Source organism: Saccostrea cucullata, unplaced genomic scaffold (genome assembly GCF_032062105.1).
Source record: "Saccostrea cucullata isolate Sc308-1 unplaced genomic scaffold, CSIRO_AGI_Scuc_v1 ctg4001, whole genome shotgun sequence".
Taxonomy (NCBI): Eukaryota; Metazoa; Mollusca; class Bivalvia; order Ostreida; family Ostreidae; genus Saccostrea; species Saccostrea cuccullata.
In genome coordinates this window covers 38854-62789 of record NW_026938745.1, presented here as the reverse complement: position 1 = coordinate 62789, position 23936 = coordinate 38854, and the positions used below count along the sequence as shown (strand labels likewise).

The 23936-nt window shown below is 32.1% G+C and overlaps 1 protein-coding gene across 1 annotated transcript; it reads left to right on the top strand.

The window, feature by feature from the left end:
* Nucleotides 1-337: 337 nt before the first annotated feature.
* On the top strand, nucleotides 338-16404 carry LOC134251129 (uncharacterized). The gene is made up of 10 exons (XM_062733487.1): nucleotides 338-406; nucleotides 1617-1705; nucleotides 4154-4369; nucleotides 5422-5553; nucleotides 8275-8412; nucleotides 8712-8843; nucleotides 11091-11150; nucleotides 14978-15104; nucleotides 15323-15413; nucleotides 15693-16404. The coding sequence occupies exons 3-10, from the start codon at nucleotides 4258-4260 to the stop codon at nucleotides 15888-15890; spliced, it is 990 nt and encodes a 329-aa protein (XP_062589471.1). The 5' UTR covers nucleotides 338-406; nucleotides 1617-1705; nucleotides 4154-4257; the 3' UTR covers nucleotides 15891-16404.
* Nucleotides 16405-23936: the final 7532 nt, after the last annotated feature.

Here is a 23936-nt window from a genome sequence, read left to right as displayed (position 1 = left end):
CTGAAACTTTTAGGTATTAAAGAGCTAAGTGTATAGATATTTATGCTTGAGGTATTCATTTTTACCATTTTTGCAGCATGTCGCCGCTCACTATCCTTACAAATATCAATATAGATATTAATATGTAGTTACGATACTTTTATATTTATAGTTTACTATTATTGACTATGATAGACATTTTATATAGTTTACAAATCCTTGACACTTAACTATATTGCGCAGTATTAGAAATCGATAAAATGTACTTTGAGCATTATTTTTTTTTTTTAAATTATATTACTTTTGTTTTTATTGAACTTGATTAATTTACTTTACATTTACGTTAAAATTCAGGTTTCTGGGCGTTTGTACGAGCAATTATATTTCTTCTTTCACTTCCTGAAGTACATTCAATACTATTTACAAGGTAAGTTTTAGATTGATTTAATAAACCTTTTTCATAAAAGCCAACTTTTGATATTTTTTGATATACTTAATTGTAGTTTCCTAAATTTAAGTTTCATTGTCGTCGTTTATATCGGAAGTTATATTAAAAAAACCAAATTCATAAATCCATATTTTTCATTCATTTAATATTAGCATACTTTGTATTAAATGGCTCTTTGTGAAATCATTGTATCGTTAAACTCTGTACCAAAATTAAATAAAGAAAAAGAAAGCTGTGTCTTCAAGTAAAAGAAGCAATTTGATGTTCTATTTGACTTCTGACTTTATAACTCCTTTTTAACTGTTTGGAAGACGAAAAAGAAGAGGGAAATATGGTGAGCTATCCGCTGACGTCTAGTGAGCAAATATTCCACGAAATTTCAAAACTCAAGCAGAATGATAGTGTTTTATGAACCTTTAACCTTAAGAATTTCTATGGAAATTTCCAAGTCACATTAAAATGCCAAGAGATTATATCTCAATTTTGCATACCTTATCATCACAATGAGGGTTTCAGTTTTACTTGTATTTTAAATGTTAACCAAAGATCAATTTTACTCCTGATCTATTAGAACATGTATGCACTACTAAAAAAATAAAAAAAAAACCCTAATACATGCAGAGATCTTCAGACATCCTGAGAATAAAAATGTAAATTTTTAGTTTTACGTCAACTGTATCCCATTACCACATAATTTCTACCAAGCACAACGTTAATTGATATGAACCAATTGGAGTGTTATATTTATAATTTCCACATATATGTATGCATTGCCTGTTTCCTATATTATATCCACGGATCAATTAGGAATTATTTACTCGCCAGTAGTTTTGCAACATTTGGCTTCAATCTTTAGGGATTTTTAGAAGTTAAATCGTTGGAATTGAACTAGAAATAAAAAATAAATATCTCCCTACTCGAGTTCTGAAACGCTAGAATTATTTACTCTTACGAGCAATTCTGTGTTATTTGTGTTCAGGAGCAACGCTACAGAAAGTACTGAGTGTAAGTGGTTGAATTTGCTTTTGACAAGAGGAAATGTTCGTTCCTATCTTTTGCTCTAAAGATTGTCTTTAAATCATTTTCCCTTCTTCAAACGAGTTGTAAAGATTTATTAATCCAATTAATTATTCATAAATTTATTTAATATTCATTTTATTACTAGTTATGCCATTAACTTTCTTGATAGATCCATTTGTCTGGAAGGAGTAAAAGATTTTGTAGAGAAGGAAAATACATGTAGTATTCCGCTTAAAGAAGTTAAACGCCGGCTGACAGGTACATGTAACATATACAAAGTCTAAATTGTCAAAATAATTAAATTATATGAAATATTTTTTTAGGTGTGTAAATTAAATATCTGTATTTATTTTTAACCTTAATGATTAACATATATAAATACCTTTAGACTTGTGCAAAGCTTTTATTATCTTTTTAAGGAAAAAAAATATGCATGTATACAGTTAAATTGGTCAAATATGAAGTATTGTAATAAATTTCTAGAGCTTAGATTGTTTATGCATGTGAATTCCATATCCGAGGGGGCATCAAAGAGGTTGTGAACTGAGGCTATAAATTTAGTACTATGTAACAAAAAACATAATAAAAGAAATGTTGAAATTTTTAACTTTATATGTTTCCTGAAGCTGAATATTAAGGACTTCGACCTGTCGTGTGTATGACTTTACAATGTCGTGAACAGCGGCTTTCAAAGCATATAATTTTGCAAATGGACCTATATATTGAGAGAGAACCTCCCTTGATTGTAATTTGCTTTTTGGAGTTTAATACATACATGTACATCATAATTATCAGCGTCATTTTTTTATGTAATTGATTTTTCACATCTTGACTAAAAATTCACATTTAACTGTACATCCCTTCTCTCTCTGTATTTCTTTTGGCATAAAAAAACTAGCCAAGTACTCTGTGTGTATTTTATTTCTACGTAACCAATCTATTAATTCCTTAAGTCTATACCAGTTCTTTCAGGGACAAAAGAGGAATGTTAAAAAGCCCCCCCCCCTCCCCCTTTGACGTCATTTTCAAGGTCTCATTTGTTTAGACACTCCATCTAAAATTTACGATACGTTTTCTAACAACTTCCAGAATGAGATTAAAAAAATCCAGATTCTATGGAACAAAAGTGTCTAACACATACCTTAATTACATATAACGGGATTTTTTGATGTCAAATGTTCATACCAAAGGAGTTTTTCTCTACTACTCTTCGACCGAAAAAAACGTCGTGTTCGAGGTTGCACAGCCTGGATATACGAGGGTTGATCCAAAAGTAATGTCACAGTATTCATATCTTTTATGTTTGGCGTCATATTATCAGATACAATATATCAAAAGATGCACAAATATAAATCTAAATAATTAACATTGAAATGTTAATTTAATAATGTTTATTTGAATTTATTTTATATATGTTTAAAACATAGAGTATAGGGGGTGTCGCCGCGTCAAAACGGAACGTCACGTTTTTTAGTGTATTTTTTTTTCTTAGAATAAAAAATACAAACACATCAAATAGATTCTAAAAAAGCACCTAATCTCCCAATTAAAAAAAAAACACTATTCTCGTCATTTTCTAGTCTTTAAATGAAAATTAAATGACGATATTGGTATTTTGATCATAAACATTGTTGTTTTACTCTGTTGAATTGAACAAAGGGATTGTTGAAATGGGGAAAAAGGCTCGACGAGTTGTAATGCATTTTTGCTTCAAGATATGTTAATCATCACTAGCGACATTTTCGTAAATCAACCAGACTTGCAGAATAAGGAATGTTAATAACAGACATCTTCATAGATGGTTTCAGCAATTTTAGGCGGGTGATTAATCACTGAATGAGTAGCAGAGGACAAGAAGAGCGAAAGATAGGAGATCGGACGGAAACGTTCAATGGTGCCTGACGTTGTCAAAAAGACGGTCGGGTAGAGTGACATGTGAATTTTTAAGTTTGTCTTATGCTGTTCAAGAAATATTTGACAGAGGGATTAACTATAAAAAGAGTGAGTGTATAATGTTACAAGAATTCTTAAAGAAAGTGGAATGGGTGAAAGTGTTTGCGAATCACAAATATGTTTTAATGAAACGAAGGGGATAGGCTTAAAAGTATGACGCTGCGTATGCGTCGTACGACGTTATATTTAATTAGGTGCGGCGACTACCATAAACGCGCATTGTTTAAAATCCAATATTTTGAAAAGTATACGTCATATATTCCTTTGAACTTTTCAGGTCTGATTTGAAATAAATAAACATTTAATCATGTATAATTTTGTTGTTTTACGTCGATCTATAGCAATTTTATCAAAGTTGTGACATTACTTTTGGATCAACCCTCGTACACGTACCATCGCTTACAAAACATTACTAATCTATTGAAAAATGAAATTTACGATTTTTGCTTTATTCTATGATGAAAAAATTACGCTTATTAGATATCATAAAATTCATTGATACACATAAAGCAGTTAAAATTTTATGTCGCTTGTCAACAAACACATGTGCTTTTGTGCATAATGAAGACGCATGTAATGGTTTTTTTTTATTATTGCTTCCAATGATTCACTGTTTTAAAATAATTCCAAAAAGATAACTTGTGAAATGAAAAATTGCTGACCGTTTGATTAGCTTCACAGTCATTGTACTATAATAACAATGCTCTATATAAAAAGGTATTTTGTACAATATCTTGCTATTTTTTGTTTCAGAAAGGGCAGGTCCGCCGACTTGTAAATCACAGATCTTCTGTAATGTTTATTTTGGCTATAATTCTGATGAAGATATTTATTATTATTGGTTAAAAACTGCACGAATGAGCATTTTTAAGAAATTAAGTGGAACGTTCCAGATCAGGAAAAGGACTATAAACTGTATTACAAATTCATCGTATGTTAGAGAAAGGACTCTATATATTCAGGCATACGGTAAGAGCTTTTTATTTCCTGTAATATATATATATATATATATATATATATATATATATATATATTTATATTTATATATATATATATATTAAAAAACGTAAAAAGAAAACACAGAAATCCTCAGATAAGCTTTAGCGCTTTCATTTTCAATCTTCAGAAGCTTACAGTTGTATCATAGTAACAGTTACTATTACTATGATACTATTGTAAGCTTCTGAAAATTGAAAATGAAAGCGCTAAAGCTTATCTGAGGATTTCTGTGTTTTCTTTTTACTTTTTTTAAATATTGTTATCCGATTACTGAGACATTATTTAAATTTTGGATATATTTAAGGAATGAAGCTTATTTCAACCTATGTTATACGATATAACATAACTTGGGGCAGTTTACGCTTTTTAAACCGCGAAGCGGTTTATAAGAAAGCGTAAACTGCCCCAAGTTTTGTTATATCGGATAACATAAGTTGAAATAAGCTTCATTCCTTATAATTTAATTTCAGTGTAGACAATGAGCCAATATTTCCTCCGGAAAAAGGCTTCAAACTGAGCATTATTTTAAAAGTAACGTCAAGCGGATTAATACGTTTTTGACGTAACTCATTGTGACGTAGGCAAGTTATGTTATACAAAATGTTATATGTTCCTCTGAATGATTCAGCCAATGAAATTGCTTGATACAAGTGAACTTAAATTTTATATATATATATATATATATATATATATATATATATATATATATATATATATATATATATATATATATATATATATATATATATATATATATATATATATAGCACTAAAAACCCAACAACACTGAACATGTTTATCCTAAGTGTCGGATCGACAAAGAAGATACAAGGTCGCAGATGGAAATTTGATATTAAGCACTATAATGTCCGACGACATAAACAATAAAAATTGTCAAATTTTTGGGACGCCCTGTCCCTTCTTCAGTACAAAGAAAAAAAGTTAAGAGAGTCCAACATGTTCATAAGAAATCAGGTGATCGATGTTGCCAGGAATGTCCCATGCATTTTTTCACTTATCAGGTGGCTGCGAAGAAAACAGTTGGTGTGGTGAGAATGAAGAGTGTTTGAGGAGAAATTACGGCGCACTAGGCTACATTGGTACTTGCGTCTGCTTAAATGACACCTTGCGATTAAATAGCATTTGTAGAAAAGGTACACTGACAAGTACACAGTTAGTCTTTTATTTCTGATTTTTAATGTACATTATAGATTTTTAGCTATAAAAAGGTATTTTGATACACGAATTTACAACATCATTTTCAATTCTCTCGGGAATTCCCTTTAACATTTCGCAGCACAGTTAGGTTAAAGTAAAGAGGCGGGGCCTAATTCATACGGAAAATATATACTATGACGTAACATAATATAAGGTCTTCAAAATACCACAAAATGAAATTATTTGCTATTTCAAACAGCTGAATAGCTGTTAACTACATATAAACTTACTATTACATGCAGTTTTGTCGTTTGTTAAATTCCACACAACAGTATATAAACGATCCATCGATCGCAATACACTTGTCAATGTGACGTCATCTTGCAAAAATGACGCAGTTTGTACACAGTGAGAAGATGATCAAGTCACATTTTGCACAATGAAAAATGTCTTTTGTTCTCAAATAAAATATTATTTCAATTAAATAAAAGACCGTTTATTTGGATGCGATGTCTACTGTAATATTTTATTTATAAACTATCCGTACATTCTCCAGAAAAGTAATGCTGTCGTGTGTTTGTATGCAGAATCATTGAATAAATAATGGAATGGCCCTAATAAATCGATTTATTGCAAGGACATACCCTCAATGTATCTTATCAAGTTTTTACACATAAAATCAAGAAGCATTAAGATATTTGAAAAGTGCTGCGAACCTCATGAAATCTTGCAAATAAATTAATTATAGCTATATTTAATGAAGTTGACCAGCAAAATATTCAACCTGCCTTCCAAAAAATTAAATTTTAGCAATTAAAAAAGGGAATATATATTTACTAGGTTCGCCGCACTTTTCACAAACGACATATAGTGTTGAAAGGATTATGAATTAAACTACGTTTTTAACTTTGTTATGCCCTTGCAATATTGGAATTTATAGATGACCTCTAAACTGCAAGTATAATTGCTAAAATCATGCGACGTCGACATCACGTGACAAATCAAAATAAAAATCTTAAAGTCCTCAACATGCAGATTAAAACCACATTGAATTTTTTTAAATCAGTGAAGGCCTAAAAAGAATCGCCCATCCTAATAAAGTATGTAATTTTTAGCTTTAAAACTTGCCGATGTGTCCATTTGTAACCTTAATTGTGCTGCGTTATCATTCAAAATGTTTGAAAATTAGCGACATCAATCAATCAAACTTGTAAGAGATTTATTAGGACCCGACACTCCAAACCACACTTCTAGTAGATATGATTTTTTGCATAGAGCAGATTAATATTTGATTTGAATTATGCAAGTAGTTGTAGAGTGTTTCGGCTATTAAGAAGCCTCATCAGGGGTCACGGACATAAATCATGGTGTTTGTTTTAGGTGAGACCGGATTATTTCGTCACCTGTATTCTTGTGTTTGCTGTAAGCTATGATTGGTTGAGAATTAAATAAAGTTTTGCATTCTGGATTTCTAAGAATGGTGTCCAGGTATTTCAGAATTCGTTTTTTCAGTCCTTTAACGCAATGGTTAAATTTAGTAACCAGTACTGTAGGGTTACGTAATGACTGTTCTTTAGTCTCTTTGATGATGAGTTTTGATCGGTTTGTGTTGACCGTTTCCTTGATAATAAGATCAATTTCCGAAGTAGAACAACCTCGCTTTGATAAGTGCGTCTTGAAGTCATTAAGTGTTGCATGTAATATTTCAGGGTCAGTAGTGTTTCTTGCATGTCTAATGCATTCTCCTATAATGAATCCTTTAAACACAGCTGGGCTATGAGCGCTCTGTCTGTGAAGATACTGAATGTTATTTGATGGTTTGATAAACGACTCGATATCAAGCTTACGTTTGTTAAAATTTTGAAATTTCTGTCCTTTATAAACTGTAGTATCAAGGAAGTTCACAGCAGATGGAGAAATTTCAAATGTAAATCTGAGATGCTTGTGACAGTGATTGCCGTTATTGAAGAATTCTTCTATCTCTGGTTGCGTTCCATTAAAAATTATGAAACCGTCATCACGGTATCTGCCGTGGAAGACAATTTTGCTGGCATGAGGAAATTGTGCCATTATATGCTTTGTGATTTGATACATTCTGATGTCACAGATCTCTGGATTGAGGACTGTCCCCATACTTGCTCCTATTATTTATTTGTAATATTTTCCATCGAATTCAAGGTAATTGTTTTCCAAGACGCATTTCAGTAAGAAGTTTAGATCCTCAGGGTCCGGATATGGAATGTCTAATTGCGTTTTATTGCCCTGTGTGTAAGCCTCATTTACTGATGAGAGAAGTTCGTTCAATTCCATGTTTGTGTACATGCTCGTCACATCATAAGTAATTAATAATGCGTTTGTTGGCAATGTGAGGCCTTGGGTTCTAATAAGTTTGAGACATGTCTGGATGTTAGGATGTCGTCGCTTTTTTTTTGCACAGATGATGGCGGGCCTTAAGAGCAAAAAATCATATTTCTCTTTAAAAACCGCCGAAACACTCTATGCCTCCATACTAACACTTTATTGAAAAAAACATAAGTGGTCTAAAGTGTCGAGCCCTGCTAAATTTACGACAGGCTTGGTTGATTGATGTCTTTTTTTCAAAATTAAAGTTCTGTCTTAAACACGACATTTCTAAGTTACTGCCTTTAATTTGTTAAATAAAGAAAATACAAATTACATTTATGTCCCTGAATTATTATTTAATGTTTTTACTACAGTTGATCTTAGTATGGGTGAACCCTGTACATTTGATATCCAATGCAGCAAAGCAGGATACAACAGAGTATGTGACAAAGCCACTTCTACTTGTAAATGTTTCGCAGGATTTAGAGAGATTAATGGACACTGCATACGAAGTAAGAAGAGAATTTTTATTTGAATACAATTCATACCTTGCGTTAAAGTTTGTTTACGACGGTTATTTCTTATATAATGATCAATCGTTTTTTGTAAATTCATATAATAGAAGTCAGAATAATCTATTTGAATTTTTATACAATTAACTTCATCATGGTGACTTCATGTTTATACATTAGGTATTTTGAAACTGAAATGATTCAGAAGTTGAAACGTAATGTACAATTTAATATCATCACTATTGCTTAACAGTTATATTAGAAATGAAAGCATAATTTCTATAATTCATTCATGATAGCTGATTTAGAAGTCAATCAAACCTGTTGGTATGATGAACAGTGTAATGCAACTGCAAATTCGAGTGTTTGTAGAAAGAACATTTGTGTCTGTACGGATGAACATTATTTTGCAAATGGATCATGCCAACCATGTGAGTGAACATTGCATTTCCATATTCGCAGGCTAGAAAACCAATTTGTCTCATAAGCATATTAACGTTAATTCTTCATCGTTTGTTTAAATGAAACTCCATACTGGAGATAATAAGGGATAAATCAAATGTTGAGAAAAAAGCAAAATACATGTAACAATACAATTTTAAACATAAAAATTTACATTTAGGTAATTTAAATTTGGAACACTGCAGAGGGTGTTTCACAATATATTTCACACATCTAAAGACAGATAAATAACAACAAAAGCCATATACATTTTACATATCATTTTAATAAGCAGATATTCAAAATTTTATTTTTGAGTAAGATATATCCAATATTCTCCATTACAGTTACTACGGCAACAAATATTAAAATAAAACTTTTCAACATTATCCTAAATAAATTAGGAGAATCTCGCTCAGAAATTTATGACCACTGTTTTGTAAGTTTCACAGGATACATGAGAATTTTTTTTGTTTTATATCTGGCTTTTTAGAACCCCTAAAGCGCATATCTATTTTTTTTTTTTAATTCTAGTTGCATTTAAATAAATGCGTCGTTTTAGTCTTTCTATCAATCAATCTTCCAAACTTTAACCAGCTTTGAACGTCAATTGGTTTTAAAATCAAAAATCTTGTATCCAGACACACCCAATTCCAATTTCAAATTTCTCTAAATACACTTGCCTGCATTGTCCCTGAACACAGATTTGACTTTACTAAGGTTTTCTCAATGATGATTCACTTTGATTTTTTTTTTGGTGGGGTTGGGGAGTCAGGATTTTAATTTTGTTCAAACTCTCTAATTATTTTTCATACATGAAAACTAGACAGGTATTTCTAGTCTGCATATTTTTCATTATCACACACTGTACAATATTTAAGATATCGCTCTTATTAATCAAGTTTACAACATATTTTTGCTGCAAGTTGTGCATGTACGCCATCTTGATAACAGCTGAAATTATGGCATCAGTGATTATATAATCAGTTACTTCAAGGTATATTAAAATTTTGCCGACACTTTGTTATATCATAATTTTAGATCAATACGCTTACGTATATTATTTTGGTATTTTTTGGTATCACGTCCGATACTAGTATTAAGATTATGTCCATTTAGATGTTTGACACATACATGTATTATGCTAAATAATGCAGTGTTGTTGTTTTCTTTTTTTACTAGAACGATACTTGTTAAGTTACTTTCTGTTATTTTTCTGACATTGTTTTACATACATGCAATAAACATATATGTCTTTCAAGTTCAGTAATACAAAAAATATCATGTTTTTTTCACAGACATCTAAATGTAAATCTACATGTACACATGAATGTGTGGAAGAGGGACATTTACCTACTTGTTATGACTTATTAATTATAAATTATTTTTTTTATTATATCTTTAGAGCTTCCGTATGAAGTCTTAAGTGCAAGCTTAAGAGCATAAAGCTAGTTATACTGAAACTTTTTTTTCATATATGAATTTTATACCGGAAATTGTATTCTTTTTGTAAAAGTAATATACTTGAGTTTAATCTATATATGATGATTGTATGAAGCATTTCATGAGACATGATCATACTTACATGTTTGAGGGTAAATTCGAAATTTTAAAGGGATGTTTATCAAAACCAACCAATAATATAACTTCCATCCTAACAAAGATTTATTTCGGGAGCAGTCTTCTCTTTTTAATTAAAAAAAAATTATATTTAAATGGAAACACTATATTTTTATTTTAAAAATGCCTTCATGGATTTTTAATCTTTTTGTAAATTTGTAGAAAAACAATTGTAAAATTACAAATGTGTATTTACTGACAATGTCCTTATTATAAACTTGTAAATTAAACATATGCTTTCTTAGACTGTGGTATAGAATTTGAACATTTTGAGAGCGTAAATTAGATATTCCTTTTTTGAATTTGAGGCATTCTAGCAATTTCTGATACGTTTCCGTTTTATTCAATCCATTTATCTTGTTTAAAATATCAAACAATATATACTCTGTTTACTGTCATTACCATTTTATATGTCGTACTCAGCACATTTTAGCAATTAACTGACTTTAGATAAAGAGAAAAAATTTACACAATGATGAGAGAGAGAGAGAGAGAGGGAGAGAAAGAAAGAAAGAGAATGGTGAGAGAAACTAATAAAAAACGATTCTGTTCTAAAGCATTTTAATTATTTTTTACTATGTTGCTCTGTTTTAATACAAAACCTCTATAATTTGTAGATAAAAAAGTATTGCCAGCTGGTGATACGGAAACATCAAAGAATCCACAACCATTGCAGGGTACTGTAAACCAACTTTTATTCTCGACGACTTATTTCGCGATTTACAAGGGATAAACTAGTCTGCGACAATTAATTTTCGCGATCAAGCCTTTTAAGTATGTTGTTAATAGACACATACTTTTTAAGGACCGGTTCGCGATAAGAAATATTCGCGATGACGAGGCTCTCGCGAACTTCGTGAATTTTTTATCGCACGTGAATTAAAGTTAATATACAGAAATTCATTTTAAATGTTGTTGATATAATTGTTCGATAAAATTGTTTAAGTAATTGAAACGAGTATGGCATTGCGACAAGGTTATTTCATGTATTATTTATAAAGCAAAACTTTTTTTATGATACACAGATTAAAATGGCTATTTATGAAGCGGGGATGTTGATTATATTCTCTGCGTAGGACAAAAATTTAAATATAGAAATAAATACTGCGGAAACACAAATTTTCGTGGAGATCAAGTTTCGTTGACTTGTTATCTAGAACATTTTCGGTGACATTATATTTCGTTGTTTCAAAAGGAACCTATTAAATATATAGTCATATGAAATTCTGTGTGGGATTTATTTTCGACGATAGTTGTTAACAAAATAATCGAAACTTATTCCAAAAGAAGTTTGGCGGTAGAAAAATTAGAGTCATCACATTTTTTATAAGGCTTGGTTGTTAGATTACCTTAGTAATAAACAGATGTGTCAGACTCTGTGGTATCTTTATATCAAGCTCACCAGTATATATACTACCGACATAGGAATGGAAATTACATGTACCATTGTTAATTGACATTATGTCGTCGATATACTGTAGAAGAACTTTATTCCGCGTGGTGATATAATTTACGTTATGTACGCGGTCACCAATTTTCCGCGGAAATTTGTCCAAGCGTACTTAATATAAATGTAAGGCATATAGTGACAGTCTAGGATATCCGAGTAATTTTCTATCCGCGGATTAATCAGAAATTGAGATTCCGCGGTTTTATGACCCCGTGGAAAAAAGTACGTCTACAGTCTCTAAATGTCGAGTTGTAGGTCACAGCAAATGTTTTTTTTTTCTATTCACGCATAACACCCCTACTAATGTTATTGTGATTTAAATTCAAGACACGTGGTTTAGGTTGATCTATTCAAAGGTTATAGGGTAGAACCGGTTTTATAAATAGAATTAGCAGTAAACAGGATATTGCTATAGCCTGTTTCTTTTGAAAACATGTCCTGAAATAAATGTTTCCAGACCTTTCTGAAAGACTTTCATGATTTTCAACAGAAAGGGTGTGACTAAAGGAGGGGGTGTTAAAATAACAACATATCTTGTACTTTTCGGAGAAAAAAAGAGCTCACTATTGACCGATTCGCTGGTAAAAAATGTGTTTTATCATCTACACAGACAAACCTTTGTTTGCCTTATATGGCTATTGTTATGATGCACACAGAGGATCTTACCACGAGCAACTGACCAATCATTGAATGAATATCTATGATCATGTCAATGGAATAAATAATAATAAAAAAATGTTGTTAAGAACAAAATACAAAGATAAGAAACTTTTAAAAATGTTACGGGCGTTTTTAATTTATTGTTTACTGGAAAAAATGTTTAATAAAATGTAGTTTGTGTCTAGTTCAGAACACCAGCGCTTCAAGGGTAAGGAAAACGAGCAGCATCTCTTATGCATTTGAATGGACAAAACTTTGTTTACGTTCGTGATCACGTGTTTGGCCAGGGAATCCACCTGGAAATTGTATTCACCGATAGTACAACAAAGGAATTAATACAGACGCGAATCGCTTTTGCAGAAGGACTTTCAGAGACCTAGACTTCAACCGTTTATTGAACAAATGAATTGTTTGTCATTATGAGCATGAACATATTTCTAAAATGCTTTTTTATTTACAATAAGATTTTCCTTTTTTCAAGCGTAAAATTTATGAAGTATTCGTAGTAACCCATAAGCCAATACTCATTCAGCTGATTGGTCAGTTAAAATAATGCTGGTGCCTCATTTGCTAATCTGACGCCAAAAAATATAGTCCCGGTTCCAATACAAAAATATTTTTCCAAAAAGATATTTTAATTCATGACTGCAGAAAATTTTATTATAGAGAATACTTATTCTAGTTTGAATGAATGTAAGAGAGATCGATTGACTGAAGTAAATTTCTAAAGACATTGTCAGCTGATTCTAGGGTGGTTAAAACTGAAACGCAACATAACTTTTCTGTTTACCATGTCTCCATGTGCTAATCACTTCCTAGCCACATTTCCGTGAATAATTTACCCTATCTCGCTGAAGTCTCGCTAACTCTCGCCAGAGCAATGCTAGAGCTACTCTGAACTCATCGGGTCTTATAATTTGCAGAACACCGATAAATAAAAGGTTCCGAACACATTAGTAGGGGTGCATAAGATTTTGCACAAATGCTGCTCCATATGAATACAAAAATAGGTCTGCTAATAACCAAGAAATACAAAACATATATTTGAGGAACTTGTCGTCTAACCTTAAGGTGGAATATCCCTCTGATAAGAAAGATAACTCTTCTGATAAGAGAGATAACTTTCTTCAGACAATATGTCATAAAATTCAGTGAATTGTCATGTCAGACTTTACAAGTTTCATTCATGGAAACCATTTTATGGTCAACTCAATCCAACTTATTCTATGGTTCAAATGTTGATTAATAGTTTCTATTGCTAGTATGTACATTAATGATTTATAATAATTTACTTGAAACATTTATACTCAGTTCCTTTAAACAGTGTAAATTGAGAAATCTCTATCTCTTAAAGTATAATTCTTTTAATTGTACTGAAATTTCAAATGCAGTTTTGTTTATAAACATTTAAATAATATTTTGTTTCATTAAAAAATATTTTTAAGGGCGATAATGGAACGATAACTCTTGTTTACGGATGCGTGTTATTTTACATGCACAGAGAACAATTTGTAATTGTGATTTAAAAAGCAGCGCCTCAGTATGTTTTCTAATGGGAATTAGATAGGTATGAGAGTAAATATTATTTTTATATATACCTCATATTTCTAATTTAATTGTGAGATAAAAAATAATTAATCTTTCTATTTACCATATCAAATTTTCTTCACATCATGATTTGACATATTATTCATTTCTGAAAAAGTAAGCAACGCTTCATACTTCAAACTATTTTCCATTTGAATTTAATGCTATAGTTGTTGCTGAAAATCAATGTCTGGATTGTTTTTAAAAAGTCGTGAAGTTTGGAGCAGAGGGATATTGCCCCTTAAATTAGAGAGAAAACACTTTCTACGGATTGTTGGCTCATATCTGTTATTAGATTGGAAGCCTTTGAAAGTTAACATAATTGTAGTTTGTTTGGAAAATCACATTTATTTGATATATTCTAAAACCTTAGTCTAATAATTAATTAATAACATAACTAACGTTTGAAATATTCTTCAAGTCTTCTTACGCCCCCATTCTGTCAAAAATATTAAGTCTCTGCTAGATTTCCAACTCTAAATATAGAAAAGATATTGGCAAATATATATTGAATATGCTGTAAAAGAACAACTATTCGTGGGCGATTAAATCTCGTTTAATTTCTGTTTACAATTAACATGATTAACAACCAAAATAAATCCCACATGAAATGTAATATGACTATATATTGAATAGGGTTACTTTTAAAACAAGGAAATTAAATGCCAACGAAACATTTATTAATGACAAATAAAAGAAATTTTATCCTGACGAAGATTTGTGCTTTTAAGTATTCGACATTTAGTCAAAACCGGAGAAGAATCCTACCATGAGAACAATTCAAAAGAACTTTTTTCTCTATTATAGAACGTGGAGATACCAATATTGCACAAAATGTTGCTGCTGTTATTTCGGGATTTGTGTTGGGTATTCTGACATGTCTTGCAGCTGTCTACCTTATACATTTACGGAGTAGGAGAAGGGAGCAAAATCGGTAAACAACGCATTTTTTGTGATTCCTAAGAGTAGTACAAGTACAGATTATACGGTGTAGGTATAGGTATATATAATAGCTACTTCTTCAAATGTTTTCATCATGAAATTAGATATTGGTTTATACCATTCGTTTTATGCTTCTAAAAAATCTATATACGTTGATTTATCCAATTACATGTAAGTTTGATTACATTTTCCTCAAAATTATTATTCCAGAAATACTGAAGCAAAGTTGGTGAATAACATCAGCTATGGAAAAGAATTGCCAATTAATATTCAAACGGATTCAAAGAACCTGCAGCAAGCGGTATATTCTATTGGGGATAGGGGAAAAATATTGAGATCCATGTAGTGTAAAACTAGAACTTATTTTACATTTTGTTTATGGAACTTTCGCTTAAATGATGTTTACCCATACTTTATATTGTGAGGCATAATAAATTTACTATCTCAGAGTAAATTTTCTTCAAAATTTACAATATCTCATCCGCGATTGTTTTAGCTTGCATTGCTTGTAATAACAGGTAACTTTAAGAAATTTCTTAAAATTTCATTCCTGAAAAAGTTTGTTTTTTATTCCTTTCAGAAAATTTCTCATGTGAAACCTATTATCAAAAGGGATCCAGAATATTCCAATACACATCAAGTAAAATCAGAAACTAACGATATTTACAATCATCTTAATGAAAAATTAGAAGATGACACTATAGATGTTTATGACCACGCCGTAACAGGTGCCTCTGGGATGTCAAATGAAGAAGAGTATACACATCTGAGTAGATGATCAGGGCAGTCAACCCATCCTCAGATCTTCAGACTAGATTTGTTCGCATAGTGACTTATTGCTGTATCAAAAACTCCTGAAAATCTACATGACTACTTAACCTTCAGAAAAAGGGGAATAGAAAAAAGCTCTTTTAAATATTCGTCTTACAATTTTCATGATATGATATAATTCTTATTTTTAAATCAGTTGTAGCTTACTCGAGCTAAATGGTTATGTTAACTTTCTGTGTTCACATTTCTTTTAGGATTCATTTTTCCATCTGCTTATATACATTTGTATACATCTGTATGTCCTTCGGTCGACATCCCTTTTTTTCCTTAACATATCTTTAGTAACAGAAACTCAATTTAGCTTGATTTAAGAGAAATGCCTTAATCGAAAGGGGAGATATTTTCGAACTAGTTATTCTAAATTATTACAGATTGATTTAACTGTGCCACTTTGCAATTTATTGCGAGGTATAAATATCACAACTTATTTGTTAGTCCAATATATGTTACATTATTCGTTTAATTTTTGTACATATAAAACTGGAAATAAATATATTATTTGTGAAAATTGCATATCTGTCATTTTTTTCGAAAGTATTTTGTAAAATTATAAGTATGGTCATTTTGTAAAGAATGTAAATTTTTGAGTTTATTGGTTTTGAAGTACTTGGTTGCATTTTATCCTGAAAAGTCGAATTGATTTTTAAGTTAAACTTCCTCAGGCAATGGAGAATTTTTCTTTTCAAATCTCTATCAACAGTCGTAGGATAAGTAAAAGTTTGGTTATAATTTTTGTCATAGGAAATTTTGAAGTTTCCTTCTGAAACGGAAATGGTTGTTGGTAAGTTTCGTACAAACGTTAGACCTACGTTATCTTTCAATTTCTTAAACACTAAAAAGTATTAATTTTACGATCATACAAGTAGTATGAATCTGCTAATGTACAGGGACTGCTCTGAAGTAATACACGCTGTATAAGTGTATTGAAACCTCTCTGGAGACGTTGTTAGCTACAGATTACAGCTTTGTGTCGTCTTATACATTGTAGTAAGACCTGAATAAGGCATACAGTTGCGGAGGGTACATAGCTGAGGATTTACGATAGCCATAACATAAGACCTGAATAAGGCAGTCACTTGGTTATACACTGAGAGAGGTGGCATACCACAGAGAAAGGTGGGGGAAGTGCAGGAAACTTGTACAATCGTAGCGGCAAGACAAGAAGAAATTCATTTGCGGGAGACACCCGTTGACCACAGTTAGTGGTTGTTCAATCAAGAGATCCATTGTATTATTTTATTGTAATTGTACATATTAGATTATAATCGTATTGGTCAACAAAAATCTGAGTTAACAGGTTAACGAACCTAAGTGTAACGCTTCGGTGATACAAGACATATCACCAAACACCAAGCTCGGCCGCGTTGCACGTTACATTATTTGGTGGGAGCGGTGAGATTTTGTTGACCATGGATTCGTCTAAGACTTTATGTGTAGTAATGGTGATCAACTGTGACAACAGTTATACAGATTTACACTAAATTAAATTTGAAATTTCATTGTTTCAGTAAATGAGTTGACAATGATTTACTAAACATGTTATGTTGTTTTCTTTCTGACAGTATACAAACATGCTACATTATGTACATAATATATTTATAAAATATTGTCTGTGTCATTATGTTGAAAACAAAACCAACAGTTTAAATCCATCTTTGTAAATTAAATTTTATAAAATTTCTAAATTAATGGGGGAAATAAAATATTTTTTTAATTTGATTGCATGTCAAGTCAATGAAATTCTGTAATTTATACATTGTTTTTGTTTTAATTATATGATATATAAAACTTCTACTATTGTAGCTAGCTGTCAAGAGTTCCAGGCTTGAGGATGAATAAATAAAAATCCCTTCCATTTCTCCACAGGGTATGTATACTTCTAAAGCATTTCACATTTTTTAAGCATGCAGGTGTGATTATATTTATTTTTCATTTTGGTAAAGATGAAAGAATGTTTTTTTCATATATTAATTACTTTGTCTAGTAAATGTCAGAGGTTTTAATTTTACAGAAAAGTTTTGTAACACAACTTTGTTTTTATTTAATATTTTGTATATCATGATTTGTTTTGTGTGTGTAATGTCATTTTATTCTACAATGTATTTCATTTAGTAATCTCATAGCTATAGCATTATAATGTGTTGCAGCTATTCCCAAAGAATTGGAACTATGGATTCATTCAGGCAGCAAGTTAATCCATTATTAAGGAAAATGGTATGCTCCATATTAGCTATAATAAACCAAGCAATATTCCTGGCAAAATCATAAAATATAACAGTAGAATTGCATTTAATTTATTTTTCAATTAATTATGCATTCAATGCTCCATGTTTCAATACATTGTTTTGAATTTAATTTAATTTTAAACACCAATTTACTCTCAATAATGGTATGTATACATGTATATCCTGATTTTCTCATACTTGTGTTTTCAGAATTATTTCATCCACAAGAACATGAAGTGATGGAAATAATTTGCACCTGCTCAGTATTCCTTATAAAGTCTACCTAGGAATTTGAAAAGCTGTTTATGAAATAAATTTTCATGATCAATAAATTATGCTTTGACTTTTTCATATACGTTTACTTATACTGTATAGGTATTGAAAAAGGCTATTAAGAATTGGATATATCAACTTGCATATGATTTGTGTGGTGGGTGTCAATCTCCATCAAGATATTAATTCCAGCACGTACATAGTGTTAATTTGTTTTTCAATAAAAGGAACTAAAAGGAGATTATTGATTCAAAACAGGTACATGTAAGGGGGCCACCATTTTATTCTGTAGGAGAGGGGTGGTTGGCATGTTTTCCCAAGTCATTTTCTTTTTAAAATAATATTTATTTCCAATAAGATGAAGGACAGATTATTTATTTTCTTCTTCACTGAAAAAATGTCTGGTAAGCCAAAAAAACCTTCTAATTTATAGGAGGCGAGAGCTGGTCTGGGGCAGATTATTTATTTTTTATCCAGTCCGGGACATATGTATTTTCAACATTTTCGAGAATTGCACCCCCTCCTCTTTCGGAATGAAATGGTAGTCTTCTTACCAAATACAGGAATATTAATGCTATCCACTTAGTTCTTAAAACGTACAACTTAAATTCCTTAGGAGTTGAAGGTTTAAATGAAAGCCATGATAGAATCTCGTATGCGAAAATAAAACGAAACAAACCAAAATCTTTTCTTATGTGTATACAAGTACTGTATGTACAGTAGTGACAGAGTTGTATAGTTATCGAATTAATCATTGCATTGATGGAGCCTATCAGTTGACTATTTAAAATTATAATTGAATAATTCCATTTTTATTAACAATCGGCGTTTTAAATTACATGCTGCAGCAAAATGTACACGTACGTGTAGCTGCATGATATTGTGTGTTGACACATATTTGAGGAAATGCAGAATGTCTGAAAGACGTCTTTTAGCATACATCATTCATATATTGTATAGAAAACGAAGTCACAAAATAGAAGGAACAAATGTTCAGGATGTTTTATGCATACCGTTTGATTTAGTAAAAATTCCCAGGGCAGTTCGCAAGTATATTTCTTTAAAATCTACGAGGTAAACAAACTATATCGAGTAATAAAGAATTATCTCCCATGCTGGGTCGGTGATTCGTTTGAAAACTTTATTTAGATTGACTGTACCAAGATGTCAATTTTTAATCAAAAAGTTCAAGGGCAAGGCGACAATCTAAAACGTAGGTTTATATTTTAAAGTATTCATTTTACTGCATGGTTTTCAAAAATTGATGCTCATTTCTTTGTAATTCTTTAGATAATTTATAATTATCTATGAAATTAGGAAAATACCCTATTTTTCATATGCTACTGTCTGTTTTAGCTGCATAACTTAAATATATCTGAAAACAAACTGAATGAGCATTGTTTTTGCAAAAGTATAGATACATAGGGACAATTTAAAACACTGTGCTGGTATTTTTTGTTTGCCTTGCCCTTGAACTTTTTAGTTAAATTCGACATTTCATTTGTTGACCTAAAATCGGAGCCCACGTGACTTAAGAGGGTCACATGATGACAAAAAATACCGATATGAATAGCGATGGACATACTCTTCAAGATAACATAAAGCTGTTTTAGAATGTCTTGTCGAAAAATTAAACAATTAAACATTAAGTGTATCATATTCGGTGACTTTTTACAGAAAATGTTGCCTTAACTGTATTGCAGAAGAAAACTTCTAGCCACTTGACGCGAAAGCAGAAAAGAGAAGCCAATAAATTATACCCGCACTTTCTAAAGAAAGTTCGGGTATATTGTTGTTACTCATGTCCGTCCGTCCGTCCGTCCGTCCGTCTATCACACTTTTCTTCCCTGAACTCCTCCTACATTTTACACAGTAGCTTAATCATCTTTTGGGAGATGGTTTGTGGGGTCATGTAGATGTGCAGTAAGGTTTTGGATTTTCGATTTTGCCCCGGGGGGTCAAATGGGGGTCGAAAAATGACGTTTTTTGTCCAAAAAGCCCCGTCTTCCCTGAACTCCTTCTACATTTTACTCAGTAGCCTAACCAGGTTTTGGGAGATGGTTGGTGGGGTCATATAGATGTGCAGTAAGGTTTTGGAATTTTGATTTTGCCCCAGGGGGTCAAATGGGGGTCGAAAAATGACGTTTTTTAAGCAAAAAGCTCCGTTTTCCCTGAACTCCTCTTACATTTTACTCAGTAGCCTAACCAGCTTTTGGGAGATGGTTGGTGGGGTCATGTAGATGTGCAGTAAGGTTTTGGATTTTCGATTTTGCCCCGGGGGGTCAAATGGGGGTCGAAAATTGACGTTTTTTGTCCAAAAAGCCCCGTCTTCCCTGAAGCCCCGTCTTCCCTGAACTCCTTCTACATTTTACTCAGTAGCCTAACCAGCTTTTGGGAGATGGTTGGTGGGGTCATGTAGATGTGCAGTAAGCTTTCGGAAATTTGATTTTGCCCCAGGGGGTCAAATGGGGGTTGAAAAATGACGTTTTTTAAGCAAAAAGCTCCGTCTTCCCTGAACTCCTCTTACATTTTACTCAGTAGCCTAACCAGCTTTTGGGAGATAGTTGAAGGGGTCATGTAGATGTGCAGTAAGGTTTTGGAATTTCGATTTTGCCCCGGGGGGTCAAATGGGGGTCGAAAAATGACGTTTTTTGTCCAAAAAGCCCTGTCTTCCCTGAACTCCTTCTACATTTTACTCAGTAGCCTAACCAGGTTTTGGGAGATGGTTGGTGGGGTCATGTAGATGTGCAGTAAGGTTTTGGAATTTTGATTTTGCCCCAGGGGGTCAAATGGGGGTCGAAAAATGACGTTTTTTAAGCAAAAAGCTCCGTCTTCCCTGAACTCCTCTTATATTTTACTCAGGAGCCTAATCATCTTTTGGGAGATGGTTGGTGGGGTCATGTAGATGTGCAGTAAGGTTTTGGATTTTCGATTTTGCCCCGGGGGGTCAAATGGGGGTCGAAAAATGACGTATTTTGTCCAAAAAGCCCCGTCTTCCCTGAACTCCTTCTACATTTTACTCAGTAGCCTAACCAGGTTTTGGGAGATGGTTGGTGGGGTCATGTAGATGTGCAGTAAGGTTTTGGAATTTTGATTTTGCCCTGGGGGATCAAATGGGGGTCGAAAAATGACGTTTTTTATGCAAAAATCTCCATCTTCCCTGAACTCCTCTTACATTTTATTCAGCAGCCTAATCATATTTTAGGAGATGGTTGGTGGGGTCATGCAGATGTGCAGGTAGGTTTCGGAGTTTTGATTTTGCCCCGGGGAGTCAAATAAGGGTCGAAAAATGATGTTTTTTATGGAAAAAGCCCCATCTTCCCTGAACTCCTCTTACATTTTATTCAGCATCCTAATCATCTTTGGGAGATGGTTAGTTGGGTCATGTAGATGTGCAGTTAGGTTTCGGAATTTTGATTTTGCCCGGGGGGTCAAATGAGGGTTGAAAAATGACGTTTTTTATGGAAAAAGCTCAGTCTTCCCTAAACTCCTTTTTTGTTTTAAACAGTGGTCTTATCATCTTTTGGGAGAGTTCACTCTTTTGAAATTTTGTTAAAACATCAAGGTCAAGGGGTAAAAAATCATAGCATGTTGGGAGCCTCTTGTTATGGGTAATGTTCACTTGAAATGTGAAAGTCAAATCTCTTCTCAATGAAAAGGAAATACAACATTAATGAAAACTAAGTTAAACTTCAAGGTCAAGGTCACAGAGTCAAAAAGTCATGATACATTTTGGAAGGTCTTATCACAGGTAATATGAATGCCCTTTCATTTATCTTTCAAAATGATCAATTCAAAGCAATTAATTTTTTAAGGAAATTAGGTCAAACTTCAAGATCATGGGTAATGAAAATCATAGTGTATGTAGAATGGTATTGTCCCATTTAATACTAATACACATGTTTAATATAAAAGTCCTATCTCTTCTCATTCAAAATATACAATCATGATGACCAAGGTTAAATTTATTGTGACAGATGGGCAGATTAACAAACAAATGAGATTTAATGTACCCTACCTTTAGCAAAAATGGGGACAATAAATGTCTTTGCTGTTCTTGAGAAGAAGATTTATGTTGGAACAAGATGTGTTTGTGAAACACTACGCGCCCAGCGGCAACAAAGTTAAAAAAATCTTCTTTTAGCATATTGATCACAGTCAAGGTCACAAGGTCATTGACCATGGTGTCATTCGAAAGAACTTAATCAGTGGAGTATGCGTACTAAATATGAAGTCCCTATCTCCTATGGTTCAAAAGTTGTGGCAAAAAGTGTAAAGAGCTATTTTTAGCATATCCGTCACAGTCAAGGTTACAAGATCATTGACCTTGCCGTCGTTTGAAAGGACTTTATCGGTGGAGTATGCATATCAAATATGAAGTCCTTATCTCCTATGGTTCAAAAGTTATGACAAACAGTGGAAAAAGCTATTTTTAGAATATAGGTCACAGTCAAGGTCACAAAGTCATTGACCATGGTGTCATTTGAAAGAACTTAATCGGTGGAGTATGCATACCAAATATGAAGTCCTTATCTCTGATGGTTCAAAAGTTATGGCAAAAAGTGTAAAAAGCTATTTTTAGCATATAGGTCACAGACAAAGTCACAAGATCATTGACCTTGATGTCATTTGAAAGGACTCTATTAGTGGAGTATGCATACCAAATATGAAGTCCCTATCTCCTATGGTTCAAAAGTTATGACAAACAGTGGAAAAAGCTATTTTTAGCATATAAGTCTTAGTCAAGGTCACAAGGTCATTGATCTTGAAGTCATTTGAAAGGACTTTATTAGTGGAGTATGCTTACCAAATATGAAGTCTCTATCCCTTATTGTTCAAAAGTTATGGCCAAGGTTAAAGTTGACAAACAGACAAACAGATAAACAGACAAACAGACAAGACAAAAACAATATACGCCCGGGATCTATCGATCCGGGCGCTTAAAAAGTACCCTGCATATTTAAATGTAAATTGGATGAAATTCAGTACATTTCAGAAAACAGTATGCTTATAAATAGTTAATCAAGGTGCTTTGGGTAGCAAAATAAAGCTAAACTGGTATATCTAATTCATCCGCAGAGCTTAGTATATTTCAATATGCACAACCTTTTCAACTCTTATAATTATTTTTTAAAATTTATATAACCATGTCTCATTCAAGGGAGAACTAGAGATATGACCAGATGTATATCTGTTGAATATAAAATATGTACATGTATTCTGTGTTTTTTTTTAGTAATTTGTTTGTTTGTTGTGACAGCAACTGTTATGGCAGCTTTTGGCAAAGGTTGAAGTTTCTCAAATGTAAGTCAAACTCCAAGGTCAAGGTCAAAGGGTCTAAATTGTTGGTATCAAAGGGAAAGTCTTGTCACAAGGAATACAAATGTGAAAAAAGGGAGAAATCCCTAGAACTTCCTCACCTGTTCAAAAGTTATTGCCAAGGTTAAAGTTAAATTGGATTCAACTCTAAGGTCTAGGTCAAAAATAATTATACC